Genomic DNA, 22,818 nt, shown 5'->3' with positions numbered 1-22,818 from the left:
TCCTGCATTCAAATAACCGGCTAAAGTAATGCTAAAAATTATCATTTGTTGCTTGTATACTAATGAAATCCAGACACAACTCAAATGAAAACCTTTTAACATTGAAGTAAATTTGTAAAAAAATTATCATTTGTTGCTTGTATACTAATCAAATCCAGACACAACTCAAATAAAAACCTTTTTATTGAAGGAGATACCTGAGTGGAGTAAATATTACAAGCAGACCAGCGGATGGAGGCGCCCAGTGCAGCTAGGGTTTCCACCAGCACCTGAATAGACACAAAAAACATCAGCAACTGTAGGGCATTACAAGACATTTTTCTTACTAGCAATCATCTTCACACTTCTACAAGCATTTACTTCAATGTGTGTGTGTGTGTGTATGTGGGTTTGTAGTCAAATTGGGTTAAGTATCAGCTTAAAAACTACTGAAAAGCTTAATTATTGTTTAACTTACAATTTTTTTTAAAAATTTTTAGACAATTAAAAGTTGACAATAGAAAACATAACAAAAAGTGTAGGTTGCTCAAGAAATCTCTGAGCACAATTTAGAGATCATAACTTTTATAATATCAAAAGAAGAAAAGTTTATTTTCTTAATTTTAGTTTTATAATACATTTTTAGTATCTTTAAAACTTGCACGAGGTTTGACTGTAAATTTTCTTTTAATAATCTTTTAATTAAAAGGTATTTTAAAATGGAATCATTAATCATTTCAACATGAGTGATCAGATGACACCTTAATCTTACAACAACAGTTGGGTTAGTTGGCACTGATTGACTAGTCATGTTAACAATACTAAAGATTGTTTAGAACAACAACAAAAACATGTTTGAAATCAAGAAAAATTTAAAAACAGGAGAATAATGATTGATAAGAGCAGAGCAACCACATAATGAAATTATTTACAGTGGAAAAATCAAGAATAGACAGAAGGTAATCTACGGCGTAAAGACAGAAGAAACAATCAAGAACAGACAGAAGGTAAGCAACTGGGTAAAGACAGAAGAAACAATCAAGAACAGACAGAAAAAAACAAACAGAGAAACCAAAACTACAGAGGAGAAAAAACAAAACTTAACAGAAAGGAATCAAGACAACCTAGGCAAACTAGGCAAGAAACCAGAGAGACAGCAGTTCAAGAGAAATAATTAAGACAACCCAGAAAGACTAGGCAAGATACCAGAGACTGGGCAAGAATTGATAGAGCCAGCAGGCCACCAAAAGGGCCACATGTGACTTACGGCAGTCTGAGCTGTAATGTGTGTGCAGCCAATGATCTTGGCCCCCTGTAGAGGCTTGTCTGCCTCAGCTCTCCGTCTTAGTGCCATCAGGCCAGGCATCTCTACATTACACAAGTTAGATATAGCTTGATCAGATTTAACCTAGCTTCACTGATAGCAGTTCAACATGGCTTGACATAATTTAACTAAGTTTGACAAAACTTAATACACAACAAAGATTGTATGAATTATATAGATACAACCTCCCCCCAATGTCACAGTCAGTTATTGCCCCTAATCAAACAGCTGGGTGCTGTCCATTACCTTGTTCAGCTATCTCAATTTCTCTCCTACCAAAAGCAGCATGGTCAATGTTCTTAACACAGAAGTCAGTGAAGCCCTTGGAGTTTTTCTGTAGATACATTACATAGGGATAGTATCAATACTTTGTCAGACCGTCAATGAAAATAAGGTTAATAAAAGCTTGTAAAAAGACAATTTTTAAATATTCCAAAACATCAGACTTCTACACAATCACCCCCCCCCCCCTCCCCAGTTACAAGACCTAATGACTACCCCCCTACTGTTACATCTTACAACAACTGACCACCACCCCTACATGTTACAACAACTGACCACCACCTCCCCACTGTTACAACTGACCACCACCCCATTGTTATATGTTACAACAACTGACCACCACAACCCCACTGTTAGATGTTACAACAACTGACAACCATCACCCCACTGTTACATGTTACAACAACTGACCACCCCACTGTTACAACAACTGACCACCCCACTGTTACAACAACTGACCACCCCACTGTTACATGTTACAACAACTGACCACCACCACCCCACTTTTACATGTTACAACAACTGACAACCATCACCCCACTGTTACATGTTACAACAACTGACAACCATCACCCCACTGTTACATGTTACAACAACTGACAACCATCACCCCACTGTTACATGTTACAACAACTGACCACCCCACTGTTACAACAACTGACCACCCCACTGTTACATGTTACAACAACTGACCACCACCACCCCACTTTTACATGTTACAACAACTGACAACCATCACCCCATTGTTACATGTTACAACAACTGACCACCACCACCACCACCCCACTGTTACAACAACTGACCACCACCACCCCACTTTTACAACAACTGACCAACACCACCACCCCACTGTTACATGTTACAACAACTGACCACCACCACCCCATTGTTACATGTTACAACAACTGACCACCACCACCACCCCACTGTTACATGTTACAACTGACCACCACCACCACCCCACTGTTACAAAGACTATTGACCATCTCTATTGATTGCTCCCCCCCACCCCCCTGCCAGCGACAAGCCCCACTCACCTGGGCCTTTTCCCTGGGGCTGATATCATCTTCATCGGATGAGCTGCCAGTGTAGGAGGCTGCAAACAGAAAACACAGACTCTAAGGTACAATTTAAACGGCTGCAAACAGAAAATACAGACTCTAAGGTACAATTTAAACGGCTGCAAACAGAAAACACAGACTCTAAGGTACAATTTAAACGGCTGCAAACAGAAAATACAGACTCTATAATGTACAATTTAAACACACCTGTTGTAAAGTCGGAAATTTTAAACACACCCCAACAAACACAACGCCTGGGAAACAACGTCAGCAAGTTTTATTGCCACTGTCAACACGTGACCTTCTCAACCCCATGTTTAGCTCTAGCCCTAGGCCCTCAATGTTTTAGCCTTATTGTAGGCTGGTTATTCAACGCTTTTCAATATATTTTCCCCCTAACATTTTCCCCTAGCCTATACATTTTGTACGCCCAGCTTTTATGTGTTTCACTTAAACATGTAGGCCTATGTTATTTTGTGACATTTCCACTTCAATGTTGTCTAGCCACTAAAAACATGAACGTAAATAAGTAACGAACTACCAGCAAATCTAACGACTGTGAGCTGTTCTCTCCCCTCTACAGTAAGGGTAGATAAACGGTGGTAGGGCGGAAGTTTTCACAACAGTCAAGGTCGTAAAATTTGATCTATTATGCACAAGGTCATGCTAGGGTTAAAGGTTACGCAGGTAGAGGCAGAGGTGATGTGTATATTTACTTTATGAAGAAATTATCAGGATACACCAGATTAAGGTTTACAGTAGACATGTGCAAGCTACACTGTAGGGATACGTGTGTTAGCAAAGTTGCTACATGAACGTATCAGGATACACCAGATTAAGGTTTACAGTAGATATGTGCTAGCTACAATTTGCCGGATACGTGTGTTAGCAAAGTTGCTATATGAAGAGATTTTCAGGATCCACCAGATTAAGGTTTACAGTAGGCGTGTTGCTCCACTGTGGTGGTGTACTAGTCTAGCAATGTTGCTGCTACATGAAGAAATTGAGTCCATACAAAAACAACAACGAGGCTACATAAAGCGACATGCGAATAATGAAACAACGCAGTCCCAATGTAACTGATACATGAATAGAAGCCTGCTTGAAGCCATTGTTGTACAAGCTACAGGACACGTAAGGTTGCTGCAATGGGCACCTCACGATGTGTGAGACTATAATGTGCACCTATGTAAGGAGGGTGACACTAATAATGTGGGGAAGGGTGAGACCAGTAGCGTAGCGAGGGGGGGGACACACACATATGTCCCCGGGCGCCGACCTTAGGGGGTGCCCAAATGGGTTGGAAAAATAAATTGAAAGGTTGAGGGGGGGGGTGCAAATCGAAAGTTTGAGGGGGGGTGCAAATGGAAATCTCGAGGGGGGGGGGTTTGCAAATCGAAATCTCGAGGGGGGGGGGGGGGGGTCGCAAATCGAAATGTTTGTCCCCGGGCGCCGGGAAGGGTCGCTACGCCTCTGGGTGAGACTATAACGTGTACCTATGTGGGGAGGGTGAGACTATGTGGGGAGGGGAGATTACAGGAGGTAGTGAGGTAAAATTGGACGTCAAGCTTAAGACTCCTTCAAGCAGAGAACAGACCGTCTTTGACATTATCCTCCCAGCATGCATGTGATCCCCCTATTTACAAACTAGAATTGCGTTCACCTGCCTGGCCAGCTCTCTCTATTCTAAATCATTTGTTGCGGCTTTCTTATATTCATACACTTCATGGCTGACTGGAGAACCGGAAATCAACCAGACTTTACAGAGGGAATCAGCTACTTACTTTACTTACAGAATCAACATAACAGACTTTACTTACAGAGGGAATCAGCCACATACTCAACTTACAGAGGGAATCAACATGACAGACTGTACTTACAGAGGGAATCAACCACAGACTTTACTTAGGGAGTCAGCCAGACTTTACAGTGTGAATCTCCCAGACAGACTCTACTTACAGAGCGAATCAGCAGACATACTTTACTTATAGGGGGAATCAACATGACAGACTGTACTTAGGGAATGAGCCAGACTACTTAAGGAATGCGCTAGACTTTACAGTGTGAATCTCCCAGACTACTTACAGAGGGAATCAGCCGTGCCGGTGCTAACGGTACTGGACCTCCTGTCCAGGTTGAGCAGCTGTTTTTTGTCCAGCTGGACACTGTGCCGCTTCCTCCCCGCCCTGGCCCGGTAGGCCTCGTCCCCGCTCTCGTCCAGCGAGCTGTTCATCTTCTCGGAGTCATGAAACTTGTCAAAGTTCTCCGCCGAGCTCGGCTTGAAGCTCAGCAGTTTTTTGGCCAACATTTTTTTCCTTTTCTTTCAACTAAAAGTTTGATAGCTGGCATGTGCTACCAGATGACCACACAAACTACAGACAGACAAAATCACATGAGCCCGTGCACACGGCGCCACATTCAACACACGGCCGTCTGCCACGGCCGCGCCAAAACTTGGCTCCACGTCAAGACAACAACCAATTATTTCCTAAGAACAGCGGACATTTATATAATAACAATGGGAGGGGGGAACCAAACAAAGGGAAATCATTGAGGATAAGGAACAATAACTTTCCAATCTTACATGAAAAAAAATGACGTGCCAAAATAGGCGAAAGCAAGATGTCTCTAGACGGCTAGGTCAGTGGGAAACTTGACAGATCCCAAAGTGGACGGTCAATCGTGACAGATCCCTAAGTGGACGGTCAATCGTGACAGATCCCTAAGTGGACGGTCAATCGTGACAGATCCCTAATCAAAGGGGACGGTCAATCGTGACAGATCCCTAATCTAAGTGGACAGTCAATCGTGACAGATCCCTAATCAAAGTGGTCGGTCAATCGTGACAGATCCCTAAGTGGACGGTCAATCGTGACAGATCCCTAATCAAAGGGGACGGTCAATCGTGACAGATCCCTAAGTGGACGGTCAATCGTGACAGATCCCTAATCAAAGGGGACGGTCAATCGTGACAGATCCCTAATCTAAGTGGACAGTCAATCGTGACAGATCCCTAATCAAAGTGGTCGGTCAATCGTGACAGATCCCTAATCTAAGTGGACGGTCAATTGTGACAGATCCCTAATCAAAGTGGACGGTCAATTGTGACAGATCCCTAATCAAAGTGGTCGGTCAATCGTGACAGATCCCTAATCAAAGGGGACGGTCAATCGTGACAGATCCCTAATCTAAGTGGACAGTCAATCGTGACAGATCCCTAATCGAAGTGGATGGTCAATCGTGACAGATCCCTAATCTAAGTGGAAGGTCAATCGTGACAGATCCCTAATCTAAGGGGACGGTCAATCGTGACAGATCCCTTATCAAAGGGGACGGTCAATCGTGACAGATCCCTAAGTGGACGGTCAATCGTGACAGATCCCTAATCAAAAGGGACGGTCAATCGTGACAGATCCCTAAGTGGACGGTCAATCGTGACAGATCCCTAATCGAAGAGGACGGTCAATCGTGACAGATCCCTAATCTTAGTGGACGGTCAATCGTGACAGATCCCTAAACGTTACATCAAGGTCAAACGTGACAGATTCCTAATCAAAGTGGACGGTCAAACGTGACAGATTCCTAATCTAAGTGGACGGTCAACCGTGACAGATCCCTAATCTTAGTGGACGGTCAAACGTGACAGATCCCTAATCTTAGTGGACGGCCAATCGTGATAAATTACTAAACATTATATCAAGGACAAACGTAAAAGATCCCTAAACGTTATATAACAGATCCCTTATTGATATGTGACGTCATTCTTGACAGCTCTGGTTCAGCGTATGTCGGCTATGTATGTCAGAAAATGACAACTGCCTGAATGTCAAGATAAGCCTTGACATCTGACCATGACAGGCCTGTATGAGACAACTGGCCACGTGACACCCGTAACAATCGTGCTGTAGACAATAGCCACAATAGCCATACGAACACGCGTTCAATCAATACACCAGCACAGTCATAAGGCAAGACTTAATTAAACCATGGTTCAGGTTTATCATCTAGTAGTTCAGCACTTAAGAACAGCCCCACACAAAGCGCCTTAGAATTAAATAGTACTGAACATTATTTCTCTTTAAGGAGGCGGGGTATATTCTGTTATTAGACAGTAAGCCACTGTATTACTGCACCAGTAAGCTAATATATTACTGCACCAGTAAGCTAATATATTACTGCACCAGTAAGCTGATATATTACTGCAGAAGTAAGCAACTATTACTGCAACAGTAAGTCAGTATATTATTGTAATACTATGTTACTGCAACAGTAAGTCACTATGTTACTGCAAAATTGTGTTACTGCAACAGTAAGTCATTGTGTTACTTCAGCATGACAATATGTCCTTATATTACTGCAACAGTAACTCGCTATACTACTGCAACAATAGATTATCTTTACTGCAATAGCATATCACTATATTACTGCAATAGTAGGTCACTATATCACTGCAATAGTAGGTCTCTATATCACTGAAATAGCATATCACTATATCACTGCAATAGTAGGTCACTATATCACTGAAATAGTAGGTCACAATATTACTACAACAGTATAACGCTATATTACTACAACAGTATATCGCTATATTACTGAAATAGTAGGTCACTATATTACTACAACAGTATACCGCTACATTACTGTAAGAATATCCAGGTACTTATTTAAATCCCAGGAAGTCAACACATGAAACGTTTGTCGTCACCAATTCCGTTAGATGGACCAGTGAACACAAACAGGCCTTATGGCACCACCAGCTCCGTTAGCAGAAGATGTAACCCGCACGGTCAAGGATGGCACGTGGCAGACGCCGATGACTCGAGTAAAAAAAAAACACACAACATACGACACGGGCTGGACTACTAAACGCCACACTGGTGCGTGTCCATTGAACTATGGGCCTATGTGTGAACTAGGGCAACGCTATCGGGGTGTTGAAAGCCAAGGAACTGCACGCTTCGTTGACACCACAGTAACCAGCGAATACCCGACCCACTGTGGGAGAAGTGGGTAGATCACGTGCAATCACGTCTGCAATGTATTTTTTAGTTTATTTATTTACATATTTAGGCCGCCTGAGGGCTCTTGTCCCCACGTAACGAATCAAACAGTAAACTGCGCGCCATTGGTTGATGAGTAACTATCCAGGTCATGTGATCTGTTGACATGAAAACAACGGAAGTTTTGCCGGGTTGATTGGGCTTGCAGAAAAACGAAAGCGTGACGTCACCACGTGTTCTAAAATTACCACACTAGTCGAGTTATTATTGACCTAAAAAATAAGTTTACTGGAGAAATTTGGCCGAAGTCTCCACTTGACTGAAGTGTAAAACTTGTGCAACAAAAGGCTGCAACTTGAGTTGTGTACGCCGTATCACGTGACACTGCTAAAAATACACTCAGTGTGAAACTACTGAGCCTTACGGTGTGGCCTACACGCGGTGTGTGTGAGCCGACTGGCTCTAACAAAAGGACGTCACCCCAACACCACCAGCTTATCAAACAGCGCTGTCTGTGTTTCCTGTACCAGCCTACAGCCAGTGGAATATAAAAAAATAAAAATAAACAGCACGGCTAACACAACCTGGCTGGGTGTACGGTGGGGGATTTAATCGATCCAGTTCAAAACGTTTTCAATGGGCTATAAATAGCCATCTAACAGGTCACAGGAGGTCAAAGGTGAGTGTGATGGAGGGGGGATGAGGAAGTACTAGGACAGTATACCAACCCTCCCGATGCTGATGAATAAGCTTTAGGCCAATAGTAAAACGACGATAGACAGACAACCTGTGTTGTTGTATATGGGCCAGCGGCATGGGCCTCTCCCATCACTGATAAACCACCAGACGAATGTACGTGTGGCGCCTGTCAGCAGGCACCTGTTGGCAGGCACTCAAGATAACCCCCCCCCCCTGCTGGCCGGGTTCCAGAGCCTACAGGTACACACCACACCTAGGGTAACGGTCACTCGATCGATCACTGGAACACAGGCCAGTACTAGACACACGAATCCAATCAGAATCAGAAATCAATACCAGATCAATAACAAGAAATCGATCCAAGCACAGTGTAAGAAGCAGACAACACGGGTAATGCTGACCACGGTGACCAGCTAACGAGAGCAGCACGCTCTCCTACACAGGGCCAACACGGAGAAAACAATGTCTTGTACCAGTAGACGAGAGTACCAGCGGCAAAAACAGGAAGGCTATCTTTAGAACGTCCTCCTCCCGAGCCGCATCAAGGGCGAACACGACCAGCGCTGCCGGGCCGAATGGGAGCTCTAGCAGACGATCGATTGGAGAGGGGCGAGTGCAGCATGGGCACTAGGTATGTCAGGGGCTAGCTTTTGGGGGGTGTGGGGCTAGATTAAGGGGTGTGTGGGGCTAGCTTTAGTGGTGTGTGGGGCTAGCTTTTGGGGGATGTGGGGCTAGATTTAGGGGTATGTGGGGCTAGATTTAGGGGTGTGTGGGGCTAGCTTTAGTGGTGTGTGGGGTTAGCCGTAGGGTGTGAGGGGCTAGCTTTATGGGTGTGTGGGGCTAGCTTTTGGAGTGTGAGGGGCTAGCTTTATGGGTGTGTGGTGCTAGCTTTTGGGATGTGTGGGGTTAGCCGTAGGGTGTGTGGGGCTAGCAGTAGGGTGTGTGGGGCTAGCAGTAGGGTGTGTGGGGCTAGCTTTATGGGTGTGTGGGGTTAGCAGTAGAGTGTGTGAGGCTAACAGTAGGGTGTGTGGGGCCAGCAGTAAGGTGTGTGTGAGGCTATCTGGAATGTGTGTGAGGCTATCTGGGATGTGTGTGAGGCTATCTAGAATGTGCGGCCGTGGTGTGCAGGAGTCTATTGATTGTATCTGTTGTGTGGACCCCAATGATTGGCTGTGAGGTGGTAGGTTTAATGGACTAAGTAGCTTTGAGAGAGCTTTGATAACTGAGCCAATCGATGGCCAGGAACGGGCCACTCAATGTTTATCTCATCGTATTTAGTTGGCCGTGATAGGCTGTCTGATAGACGACTGCAATCATCCTAGTTAGTCGTCTGCGTAACGTAATGATAACGTACATACCAATTAGGGCTTATTACAGACTAAGTTTGTCCTAATTAGGTCGATTAACTAAGTGCAAGGTTGTCGATATCAGTTGAACTAAATCAGTGCAATAGTGAGCTATGTTAAACTGTGACAATGTTATAGTGGGCTATGATAAACTGTGACAGTGTAATAGTGAGCTATGATAAACTGTGACAGTGTAATAGTGGGCTATGATAAACTGTGACAGTGTAATAGTGGGCTATGATAAACTGTGACATCAAATGTAATAGTGGGCTATGATAAACTGTGACAATGTAATAGTGGGCTATGATAAACTGTGACATCAAATGTAATAGTGGGCTATGATAAACTGTGACAATGTAATAGTGGGCTATGATAAACTGTGACATCAAATGTAATAGTGGGCTATGATAAACTGTGACAATGTAATAGTGGGCTATGATAAACTGTGACATCAAATGTAATAGTGGGCTATGATAAACTGTGACAGTGTATTAGTGGGCTATGATAAACTGTGACCGTGTAATAGTGGGCTATGATAAACTGACATCAAATGTAATAGTGGGCTATGATAAACTGTGACATCAAATGTAATAGTGGGCTATGATAAACTGTGACAGTGTAATAGTGGGCTATGATAAACTGTGACATCAAATGTAATAGTGGGCTATGATAAACTGTGACAATGTAATAGTGGGCTATGATAAACTGTGACATCAAATGTAATAGTGGGCTATGATAAACTGTGACAATGTAATAGTGGGCTATGATAAACTGACATAAAATGTAATAGTGGGCTATGATAAACTGTGACAGTGTATTAGTGTGCTATGATAAACTGACATCAAATGTAATAGTGGGCTATGATAAACTGTGACATCAAATGTAATAGTGGGCTATGATAAACTGTGACATCAAATGTAATAGTGGGCTATGATAAACTGTGACCGTGTAATAGTGGGCTATGATAAACTGTGACATCAAATGTAATAGTGGGCTATGATAAACTGTGACATCAAATGTAATAGTGGGCTATGATAAACTGTGACATCAAATGTAATAGTGGGCTATGATAAACTGACAGTGTAAACTATGACATCAAATGTAATAGTGTGCTATGATAAACTGTGACAGTGTGATAGTGGGCTATGATAAACTGTGACACCAAATGTAATAGTGGGCTATGATAAACTGTGACATCAAAAGTAATAGTGGGCTATGATAAACTGTGACAGTGTAAACTATGACATCAAATGTAATAGTGGGCTATGATAAACTGTGACATCAAATGTAATAGTGGGCAATGATAAACTGACATCAAATGTAATAGTGGGCTATGATAAACTGTGACATCAAATGTAATAGTGGGCTATGATAAACTGACAGTGTAAACTATGACATCAAATGTAATAGTGTGCTATGATAAACTGTGACAGTGTGATAGTGGGCTATGATAAACTGTGATAGTGTAATAGTGGGCTATGATAAACTGTGACAGTGTAATAGTGGGCTATGATAAACTGTGACAGTATAAACTATGACATCAAATGTAATAGTGGGCTATGATAAACTGTGATATCAAATGTAATAGTGGGCTATGATAAACTGTGACTGTGTAATAGTGGGCTATGATAAACTGACATCAAATGTAATAGTGGGCTATGATAAACTGTGACATCAAATGTAATAGTGGGCTATGATAAACTGACAGTGTAAACTATGACATCAAATGTAATAGTGTGCTATGATAAACTGTGACAGTGTGATAGTGGGCTATGATAAACTGTGATAGTGTAATAGTGGGCTATGATAAACTGTGACAGTGTAATAGTGGGCTATGATAAACTGTGACAGTATAAACTATGACATCAAATGTAATAGTGGGCTATGATAAACTGTGATATCAAATGTAATAGTGGGCTATGATAAACTGTGACTGTGTAATAGTGGGCTATGATAAACTGACATCAAATGTAATAGTGGGCTATGATAAACTGTGACATCAAATGTAATAGTGGGCTATGATAAACTGACAGTGTAAACTATGACATCAAATGTAATAGTGTGCTATGATAAACTGTGACAGTGTGATAGTGGGCTATGATAAACTGTGATAGTGTAATAGTGGGCTATGATAAACTGTGACAGTGTAATAGTGGGCTATGATAAACTGTGACAGTGGGCACTGATAAACTTGTGTACTATTATCCTCTACTAAGACGATATTTCACAAAGAACGCATCCATTGTTTGTCGTGCATTAGAGGTTCTATGTAAAGAACGTTCAGCTGACACTGGATTATAAAAGCAACGGGTCAAAGAGAGTGAAGAAACAAACCCCACTGTCTCGCGACAAACAAACAGGCTCATGACACCTGTCAGTGTCGCTATTGTGCCAAAAGGTGCCACGGTCACGTCACGTCTGTCTGACAGCTTATACCTGTCTGTGGACTGGGGCTGTGGGGGGGGGGGGGGGCACAGGACCTTTTAAGATTGTCTCACGACTTTCATTACACGACATTTTTAAATTGTCTCACGACTTTCATTACACGACATTTTTAAATTGTCTCACGACTTTCATTACACGACATTTTAAAATTGTCTCACGACTTTCATTACACGACATTTTTAAATTGTCTCACGACTTTCATTACACGACATTTTTAAATTGTCTCACGACTTTTCTACAATAAATATTTCACCCCCCCCCCCCCCAACAAAACAAGTTAAAAGATTAAAATCGTTGCGTCCTATGCAAGTGTGTTGTGTGTCCAACCCTCTCGAGTGTGTGCTCTAGCCAACAGATTGGGATCTACTACAAGACACACCGCAAGCTATAAATATCACGGACTTCTTTAAAACACAACACAACTAAATTGTCAATTACAAACTGTTTTTTTCTCTCTCTTTACTACGTTTAAACGCACACATGTGTTCCTTCTACTCCCCAACTACATGTGTTTAAAAGTACGTATAGTGTGTTCTCTCTACCCCCCACCCCCCAACTACATGTGTTTAAAAGTACATATAGTGTGTTTTCTCTACCCCCCCCCCAACTACATGTGTTTAAAAGTACATAAATTATGTTCTCTCTACCCCCACCCCCAACTACCTGTGTTTAAAAGCACTCAGGTGTTCTCTCTATCCCCCCTCCCACCTATTAAACCCACACTATTTGTGTATAAAACTACACAGTATGTCATCTCGCCCCCCCCCCCTGCCCATTCTACCATGGCAACGATGCAATCAGGCTTACATCAAGAACTACATCCAACATTGCATGTCATCTTGCACCCCCCCCCCCCCCCCACACACACACACATTCTCCCCACTCTACCATGGCAACGATGCAATCAGACTTACATCAAGAACTACATCCAACATTGCATCTCCAATACTAGAGACTGGTCCACAAAAAGGAAGTGGCAGTCAATATCTGAAGCATACGTTAAATCGATGCTTTAAAACTAAACATGGATTTTTAACTCGCTTTAACTGATAGTCATTATGACGGTACTAAATCTAGTGTCATCCATTAGTGTCACCTAGCTGGAATTAAGTTCAAATTAAAATGAGTATGGTTTCACGTCATTTAAACTATATGTCATTGCGATAGTACTAGTAACACCTAGCAGAAATAAAGCTGACATAAAGTTGGACTAAAACGTAGTTGGGCCAAGTAGAAGCAAACTGCGCTGGCTTATGATATAAAACATTGTGCTAAAGGTAAATAAAAGGTGTGCTGACTTGGCCAGGCGGGGATAACTCCTGGCAGCGGGCAGGCAATCTTAATTCAAGGGGAGGTTATACGACCGAGGGGAGGCAATGTGAGCTAACGTAGGCAGATCGGCATCGTGAAGGTAATTCTCGCAATAGTTTACATTTTATTTTCCTCTAATCACAACTCATTACTAGCATGTTTAATAAGTTCTTATCTTTCTTCGTGTATGCTGTATGTAAACAAAAAATCTGCAACGTACACTCGCGTTAACTAAACACACAACTTTATATGTCAACAATGACACGTTTTTACCCAGCCCTCAACTACTCAAGCAACAACATCGTTGTGTAAATAAATGAATTAATCCCCACACTTTTTTTTTGTGTAGCTTCGCACTGAAATTTAAAACCGTGATTTTTCTACAAATGTCTTTCAGTTGAACGAACGCAATCAAGTCGAATGATGGAAAATGTGCTTAACTCCAGCATACGGCCAGGTTAAACGATTCATGAGGGAAAAAAAAAGTAAGTTAATTTAAAAGCCTAATGCGATTTGGTAAGGCTGAAGGGATACAACTCAAGCAGAAACAATTATTTAATTCTGCCCCTTGACTCTGGTTAGTGGATGAAATATGTATTTAGGCATAACAAATTATCTGGTCAATGGAGACTCGAAAACAAATTTTTAAGAGAGAAATAATGTATTATTTTATTATTTTAGTCGATTGGTTTTAGACTGGTTATAGCATAAACCTATCTTTTAATTAGCAAATCTTATGTGTAATTATCGCGTCTTGTTTGAATCAAGCAGAGCCAGCAGTCTGAGATCAAAGAGCACAGCACGCCGCCCTTGTATCGACATTGGGACTTCATCTCATCTCCCCAACGACCTTAATTAAATCACGTCGACGTGTCCCAGGTATCGTACAGGCCACACCTGGGCAGGTAGGACGTGGACTTGCCAGGTGGGCAGCACCAGCTACTGATACAACCATTCCCCGTCTATAGCTGGACCAAGGCATACAGTCAACAGCAGAAACATACCCAGGTAAGTCTAGAGTTAGGATCATACATTGGTCTGTTCTCGTGTTTTCTTTAACATACGTTCTGTTCGTGGTTTCAATTGCTACACTATTGCTGCCAGCTGATTCAGTCTGTATTCCCTTCAAACATTCGCTCAGTGTTTCTCGCTCACACTTTGTTATTGTATACATGAATAGATCAGAATGTAAAAGGTCAAACGTACTTTTTAAAAGTCTGGCATACGGCCCATTAGTTGCTCGGCAAGGTATATTTATCCAAGATAGATAACTCGAAATAAAGGACTCAGCATAGAGATAAAATACTGGTTATTCCCCTTGGTACATTGTAAACACGGATGTTTTCTGATATGCTTCCCAATACAGGCAATAAAAGATTTAAATATGACGTGGGTAGCTCCATACAACTGACAACTTTATGGTCGGCACCACCTAATCAATATACTAATATTATAATAACAGTGTACATGTGATGATCGTATTTTTAACACACGCACTGTTCAAATAAACCACACGACTATTGTTGACATTAAAGGTGAAACAGCTGGTGATATTTTAAACATTCGGTCAATGCAACAAGTATTGTTTAGTTAAGATAGGTCAGGATAACATCTATTGTAAAGATAGGTCAGGATAACATGTATTGTAAAGATAGGTCAGGATAACATCTATTGTAAAGATAGGTCAGGATAACATGTATTGTAAAGATAGGTCAGGATAACATGTATTGTAAAGATAGGTCAGGATAACATGTATTGTAAAGATAGGTCAGGATAACATGTATTGTAAAGATAGGTCAGGGTAACATGTATTGTAAAGATAGGTCAGGATAACATGTATTGTAAAGATAGGTCAGGATAACATGTATTGTAAAGATAGGTCAGGGGTATTGTAAAGATAGGTCATTGTAAAGATACATTTTCTAATTGATTCCACCAAATATATTTAAAACCGCCCCTTTAGTCCTATTCAAACTTACTTATGTAACAAAAACAACCAGTTTTCTATAACAATTGTTCATTTATCTCTTTTAGTTGCAAGTTGCTAAACTTCATGAACATTTCCAGGTCATCAACACTTGGCCTTAGGTAAGGCATCTAGTTATTGTCACCCTTAGTGTAAGTTTAGTACTCAACAAAATGTCATTATGTGCCCTAAACCTTGGTGTTTAAAGTGTTATGAGTCCTTAGCATCTGTGTGCAAAACACATCATAAAATACAAGTCTCAAAAAACAAAAACAAACCCCAACAAAACTGATTGAGCACCTTTAGTATGGTATTAGTGAAACTCAGCTAACATTTGGTAGGTGACCTCCACTTTACTACCCCCCCCCCCCACGACACATTTAGCTAACTATTTGGGTAATTACACCTCACCCATTAAGGGGTTTACAAAACTATCAGCCTTATACATCAGTACTGCAGTTAAATGCAATCTACATCTGTGTTCTTAGATAGTTCAAAGTTCAACTATCATACATAATAATAAGAAAAAGTGTTAGTATCCCCACAATGTGGTAAGGACAATAATAATCATTCAACAACCATGATTTGTCAAAAGATACTTTAAAAAAAGTATTTAACCAAACTGATGCATATTGAAATAGCAGTAATGCCCCTTGTTTCAGTGCTTACATAGTAAGGCTTCTAACACGAGACTACTAACATACGATGTGCAGTAATGCCCCTTCAGAGTTTCTTCCAGGCATCTCTTCGGGGGGGCGAAGCCCCCCCGAAAAATTTTTACCGCCCCCCCGAACGAAATGAAATTTATATAATTTATATAGAAAATATATACTTTTAACAGTGTCCGCCCCCCCGAAGAAAGTTTACCGCCCCCCCGAAGATTTCAAGTGCCCCCCCGGAGAAAAAAGTCTGGAAGAAACACTGTGCCCCTTGTACCAATGCTTACATTGTGAGGCTACTAGCATACATTCTGTTGGCACTAGTAAAAGACAACTTACCGGAACTATAACTATCAGTTGATGACTGGGACACTGATCTACTCCTTATCCTTGGTCTGTTGGGTGTGAGGTTGTATTTGATTTCCTGACAACACAAATAACAGTTAGTTCATGGTGGATACAATCAGCACATTCATCAACAATAGAATACACACATTTGTAATGTATTTAGGATGGATTGTGCAAGCAAAAATGGCTATAAATAAATAAAAAAATAAATAAAAATAAATAAATATATAAATAAATAAATAAATAAATAAATAAATAAATAAATAAATAAATAAATAAATAAATAAATAAATAAATAAATGAATATAATACTTGAAAATAAACGTGTAATATTAAAAAAATAAAATTAAAATAAAATCCTATACTTTTTCTTTAATGTTTAGTTGTGTTAAAATATCAACATAAGGTTTTAGGAACAATCAAACAAAGGAAATGAACTAGTTGAGACCGACTAGGAGTTGAGACAGGTTAAAAGTTGAATGAAATAGTTGAGACAGGCTCAAAGTTAGTGAAATAATTGAGACAGGCTACAGTTGAGTGAAATAGTTGAGACAGGTTAGAAGTTGAGTTAAATAACTGAGACAGGATAGAAGTTCTGTGAAATAGTGAGATCTCAATTGGCAGTGAAAAATTAACATAAAACAAGTTCTCCTCATCAGCCTAAGTCCCACTTTACCCAGACAGTTTTCAATAACAAAAAGTACTTATTTACATTTATTTACATTCAGCATTTTTTTATTTTCTTCCCATCACTGGGAAGTTTACCCACAATATAATGTTTTAAGAAAATGAACACCCAGTATGTGTGACTATATTTTTTTAAATCCAGACAAAACACATTTTATTGCTATTGATTTCTTTAAGTAGCCTCTACTTATCAGCAGTCAAGTTATGCAACGAAACTGGATCTTATATTTATATTGCAAATATTTCAGTGGGAAAGAATATGTCAACGTAGATATCACTATCAGACATAAAAGAACGACAACTGCAAACACATAGCTGTGTAGCCAATGAGGCTGTCCCAAGCAAGGGACGTAATCACAACCTCCGTATCTTATCGCAGTAGGGCTCAAATTTGGATACTAACACAGCAGAAAATACGTGTCCAGAGAACAATGAAGAAAACACATAAGCTCTTGTATCTCACAGCAGATGGGAGTCGTGTTCATGTGTAGTCATGTGACTACGTACTACATCGTCGTATGTATGATGTTGTATGTACCCTGCCGTTCGTAAGCCCATCCATATATTTAGCTTAATCGTATGTATAGCCACAGTAGCGCATGCATGCTCTGTCGTATGTATAGTCTAGTCGTTTCTATAGCTTGACCGTATGGTAGTTTTGATGTATGATAGTTATATATATATATATATATATATATATATATATATATATATATATATATATATATATATATATATATATATATATATATATATAAAATATGCTATTTGGTTCTGCTAATGTATGCCAATCGCGTGTATAGCTGTGGTTTACCGGAAGTTAGCGGCCAGTCAACGAAACCGGAAGCGTGCATTACTTTTATTATTAGAAGGGAAATCCTTATAATAGAAGGATATTTCTCAAGAGAAGACAACCCCTAATGTTGAGCCTGGAGTCAGCTTATGGCCATATATCAAATCTGTCATGGCCAGTAGGCCGTGGGCGTGGCACAATAGGACGATGTAACTCGGCTAATAGCTCTGCACAGGGTTAATAAACGACATAGGCGATTCTTAGGTCAGGGTTCAACGACATAGGTGTACCTTGAAGGGTAGCTATAACGACATGTGTATATTTTTATAGGATTATGACATAGGTTCATCTTATAGGATTATGACATACGTTTATCTTATAGAATTATGACATAGGTTTATCTAATAGAATTATGACATAGGTTTATCTTATATAATTATGACATAGGTTTATCTTATAGGATTACGACGTGTGTGTATCATACGAGAAAACGACATAAGTCTAGCTTAAAGAATAAACCATTTGACATAGGTGTATCTGCGAGGCGATTTAGCTCTGATATACAATACATGCTAATTTAAGTCAAGAGTAACTCTACAACTTAAGTGTATTTTAAAGGATAATTATGACATAGTTGTATCTTGCTGGAGGTGACGAGGTATCTATACGACAACTAGCGACTGGGGTAGGAACCAAGGGTTCAACAAGGTACACAATCTACAGGTGTAATTACGATACATAGGTAAAACATGGTGCGGCTAACAGTATAGTTTATTGAGTAAAAATTATTTGTAAAATGGTACTTCAAATATAGGGCGGCATGAACAAGAAAACAAACACTCACATTTTCTCTCTATTGATATATACACGTATAAATATTCATCAATACAGATATACGATGAGAGGCAAGTATAGAGAGATAAGAGGAACCGAAGTGGCCGTGTATTATGATGACCCCAGTAGAAGCAGGAGGTAAAACGTCACTTATGTCTGTGAGTCACGTGACTGAAAGAAGTTCTTGTAAACACGGAGAAGTGCAAGCTGACATCTGTAACAGGGACTTACCTTAACGGCCTTGACTTCACGCTCCTCTATAAGAGCAGAAGGTCGGCGCGACCTACTTAGCATGGGCATCAACGTTGTCGAGTTGCTGTTGCTTAATTCCGGCGCCCTCGTTGCCATGGTGACGGGCAAAGTTGCAGACTCCCGCGGGAAGAAGCTCCGAATGTAAACAGTACTAAACCACAGCGAGCCAGTCCAGCGACGGTGTGCCGAGAATAAATCAACACGGTTTGTCAATCAGATCGGCGATAACGTGACCGATGTGTCAATGAATGGTCCATATCACGGCGACACAGCACACAAACAAACTATGGTACCCAAAAGTCGAGGCTTTGAGTACCCAAACTAAGTGGGCCTGAACCGGTACGGGGTCAAGGTCTGGGTGGGGTCTGAACGGGCTGGTCAGTGGAGATCTGCTAAATTAACGAAGGTCAGTGGTAATGTTGGTTCAGAAATCAGACAATCAATGTTTCGCTGTTTATTAAGACGGACAATGTGGACAAAGATTGACTGAAGGAATATAAAGTAAGAACTGCTCAAGACGATATTAAAATTTCAGAAATTATGGTCTATCCTATAGCCAATACAGTACGTAGCCTGGCCCCAGAAAATATAAAGTGCCACTGTCAAAGTTACTACAGGCTGATGGTTCTAGCACCGATGTCTATTCTTCTCATCAAGATCTGACAATGGAACAAGACATAGGAGTTGTGGTTCAAGCTTTAGTGAGAGACTCGACAAGATTTCTGGTTGATACGGGCTGGCATTCCCAGTTCCAAACCCCGGACATGATGGAGAAATCGTTTGATGGGGACAGCAACCCATCTAGGAGAGAAGACTCCAAAATCAAACTACGGCTGCCTGGCAGATCGTTCTTGTCGGGAACAAAAATGAAGGAAGCAAACCCGGAAAGAAAATCAGGCAGAAAAGAGGTCCACGGGCCATATGTCGCATAGCAAAGTGAAACGTAATACTAATACTTTTTTATTCGAGGAAATCCCCGAAGGTCACCCACCTCACGAGTTTCCACCCACCCACTACACCCCCTGCCCATGTCTGCCACTCTACTACTACTACTACATCTAATACAGTTTAAGAAGGAAGAATAAGTCTATAATATATCAATTACATAACCACTGTGGTCTAAGCGTAAACTAACAAATCGTGCGACTATGTCTATGGTAAGAAACGAAACACTACATTACAATAACCGATGCTTACATTTTTACACGGCATTCACAATACGATTATAACATAAACCCAGTTGAATTGTTTAGACCAAAGTACTAGGTCTCTTAAAAAATGATACACTATCCAGTATTTACAATACGATTATAACATAAACCCAGCTGAATTGTTTAGACCAAAGTCCTCAGACTCTTGAAAAATTATACACCAACCGGTATTTACACTTCAGACGTCGTTGCACATACTACCTCCGAATATGATGGTATTTCATAGACCAATAGTTAGATAGAATGTGACAGAAAGAATGTCACCGTGCTGTGACAAAAAGAATGTCACCGTGCTGTGACAGAAAAAACGTTAGAGTTGTGACAGATAGAATGTCAGCGTGTTGTGACAGAACGAATGTCAGCGTGTTGTGACAGAAAGAATGTCACCGTGCTGTGACAGAAAGAATGTCACCGTGCTGTGACAGAAAGAATGTCACCGTGTTGTGACAAAAAGAATGTCACCGTGCTGTGACAGAAAGAATGTCACTGTGCTGTGACAGAAAGAATGTCACCGTGCTGTGACAGAAAGAATGTCACCGTGTTGTGACAAAAAGAATGTCACCGTGCTGTGACAGAAAGAATGTCACCGTGTTGTGACAAAAAGAATGTCACCGTGCTGTGACAGAAAGAATGTCACTGTGCTGTGACAGAAAGAATGTCACCGTGCTGTGACAGAAAGAATGTCACCGTGCTGTGACAGAAAGAATGTCACCGTGTTGTGACAAAAAGAATGTCACCGTGCTGTGACAGAAAGAATGTCACTGTGCTGTGACAGAAAGAATGTCACCGTGCTGTGACAGAAAGAACGTCAGAGTTGTGACAGAAAGAATGTCACCGTGAGTGTTAGAAAGAATGTCACCGTGCTGTGACAGAAAGAATGTCACTGTGCTGTGACAGAAAGAATGTCAGCGTGCTGTGACAGAAAGAATGTCAGAGTTGTGACAGAAAGAATGTCACCGTGAGTGTTAGAAAGAATGTCACCGTGTTGTGACGGTGTGAATGTCACCGTGCTGTGACAGAATGTCACCGTGCTGTGACAGAATGTCACCGTGTTGTGACAGAAAGAATGTCAGCGTGCTGTGACAGAAAGAATGTCACCGTGCTGTGACAGAAAGAATGTCACCGTGTTGTGACAAAATGAATGTCACAGGAGCCCATAACAAGCACGTGCCGCCACAACACACATAATAGCGACACGTGACCGGGTAAAAGATGTACTGTAGCACAGATTGTATCGCCGGTTCTCCCCTTCCTAAAGCAAACAGTGACAAAACTACACGACCTAAAATAGCTGTTGTTTCTCGAGACAAGGAAGACTAAAACCTAAGCGTTAGAAAAAGATTTAATTTCTCGAGACAAGGAAGACTAAAACCTAAGCGATAGAAAAAGATTTAATTTCTCGAGACAAGGAAGACTAAAACCTAAGCGATAGAAAAAGCTTTAATTTCTCGAGACAAGGAACATCTCACTAGACAAAACTTGATCCAGACAAGAATTAGGTGAAACCTAGATGATGTCAGAGAAAAACAAATCTACACCTAAATGAACCAATGTAGAACGTTCTCACTAATTTGCTCAGACAGGCGATACAGAGATCGTGTACAACCTTCTCCGTGTACCTGTCGCTATCGATACCATCTAATTGACGGTCATCATTTTTACCTGCCTAGCCGTTCGATGACTCTCCACATATTCTAGCTATTGAATATGTCAAATAAAACTTTTAATGTACGCGCTGTCTATAAACGACATGAGAATCTACCCGTCAATAGATCTCAATCAACTAGCCAGCTATTAGACTTCTCAATATATGCCGTCTATTCTACTTGTCAACAAAACGGCCGTCAAAATATTTTTCTCACTATTCTTTTCGCCCACAAAACAAAAAACTCCGCAATAAACTTAATCTGAATATTTTTTCATTCATGTCCGTTAAAAACATTAATGTTTCAATCTTCACATCTGAAACTTGTCAACAAATATACTCATCGTCCATTCAACCACCCCCCTCAAACAATATTTCGCAATTAACTTGAAATTCAACAAATCTTTTTCACTACAGTCCGTCCCAAAAAAACCTCAAAAATAAACCTCTTAAGACATTTCTAACACTATCCACAAATTACGTTTGTAATCACTGCGATTTTTTTCTGCCGTCCAATTAAGTTTTAATTCTGCCAACCAATAACTTAAACGGTGTGTGGTAAGAAGCTAACTATTCACTTTGTGTATATATATATATATATATATATATATATATATATATATATATATATATATATATATATATATATATATATATATATATATATATATATATATATATATATATATACATACATATATATATATATATACATATATGTAAATATATACACTTTTAAATATGTATACACATATTTAATTATATATTATACATTGATTTATTTCCAGTAGGTCTCGTTTAAAAAGATAGACCAAGAGTAACAAATCTCCTTACGAACGATGAAAAAATGCACTTCACGACTTAGTGGAAAAAAAACCAGCACACGTTTCACTTTGGTGAGAAAACAGTCACGCACCGCCGCGAATAGGCCCACAGCTACAACCACCACAGATAATCCACAGGGAAAAAAAAAGTA

General features: G+C 40.5%; 1 protein-coding gene across 10 annotated transcripts in view; it reads right to left on the bottom strand.

Moving 5' to 3' along the window:
- LOC131944646 (S-adenosylhomocysteine hydrolase-like protein 1) overlaps positions 1–22,818 on the bottom strand; it is a 40,981-nt gene that overhangs the window by 5,223 nt on the left and 12,940 nt on the right. The window contains exons 1-7 of one of the 10 annotated variants that reach the window (XM_059305403.1): positions 22,677–22,793; positions 18,966–19,378; positions 16,412–16,496; positions 2,623–2,681; positions 1,550–1,637; positions 1,247–1,347; positions 198–269 (exon numbers count right to left, since the gene is read on the bottom strand). In XM_059305403.1, coding sequence (XP_059161386.1) covers positions 198–269; positions 1,247–1,347; positions 1,550–1,637; positions 2,623–2,681; positions 16,412–16,496; positions 18,966–19,082 — 522 coding nt within the window. In that variant the 5' untranslated portion in view covers positions 19,083–19,378; positions 22,677–22,793. Of the gene's footprint in view, positions 1–197; positions 270–1,246; positions 1,348–1,549; positions 1,638–2,622; positions 2,682–4,731; positions 5,019–7,287; positions 7,654–7,708; positions 7,794–8,681; positions 8,797–8,818; positions 8,930–16,411; positions 16,497–18,965; positions 19,379–22,676; positions 22,794–22,818 lie in introns of those variants that run through there. The other 9 variants (XM_059305402.1, XM_059305396.1, XM_059305401.1 and 6 more) reach the window with 9 other exon arrangements.

Source organism: Physella acuta, unplaced genomic scaffold, assembly GCF_028476545.2.
Source record: "Physella acuta isolate Inbredline_101_S28 unplaced genomic scaffold, ASM2847654v3 ptg000502l, whole genome shotgun sequence".
In the NCBI taxonomy this organism is placed as follows: Eukaryota; Metazoa; Mollusca; class Gastropoda; family Physidae; genus Physella; species Physella acuta.
This window is presented reverse-complemented; position numbering and strand designations above follow the sequence as displayed.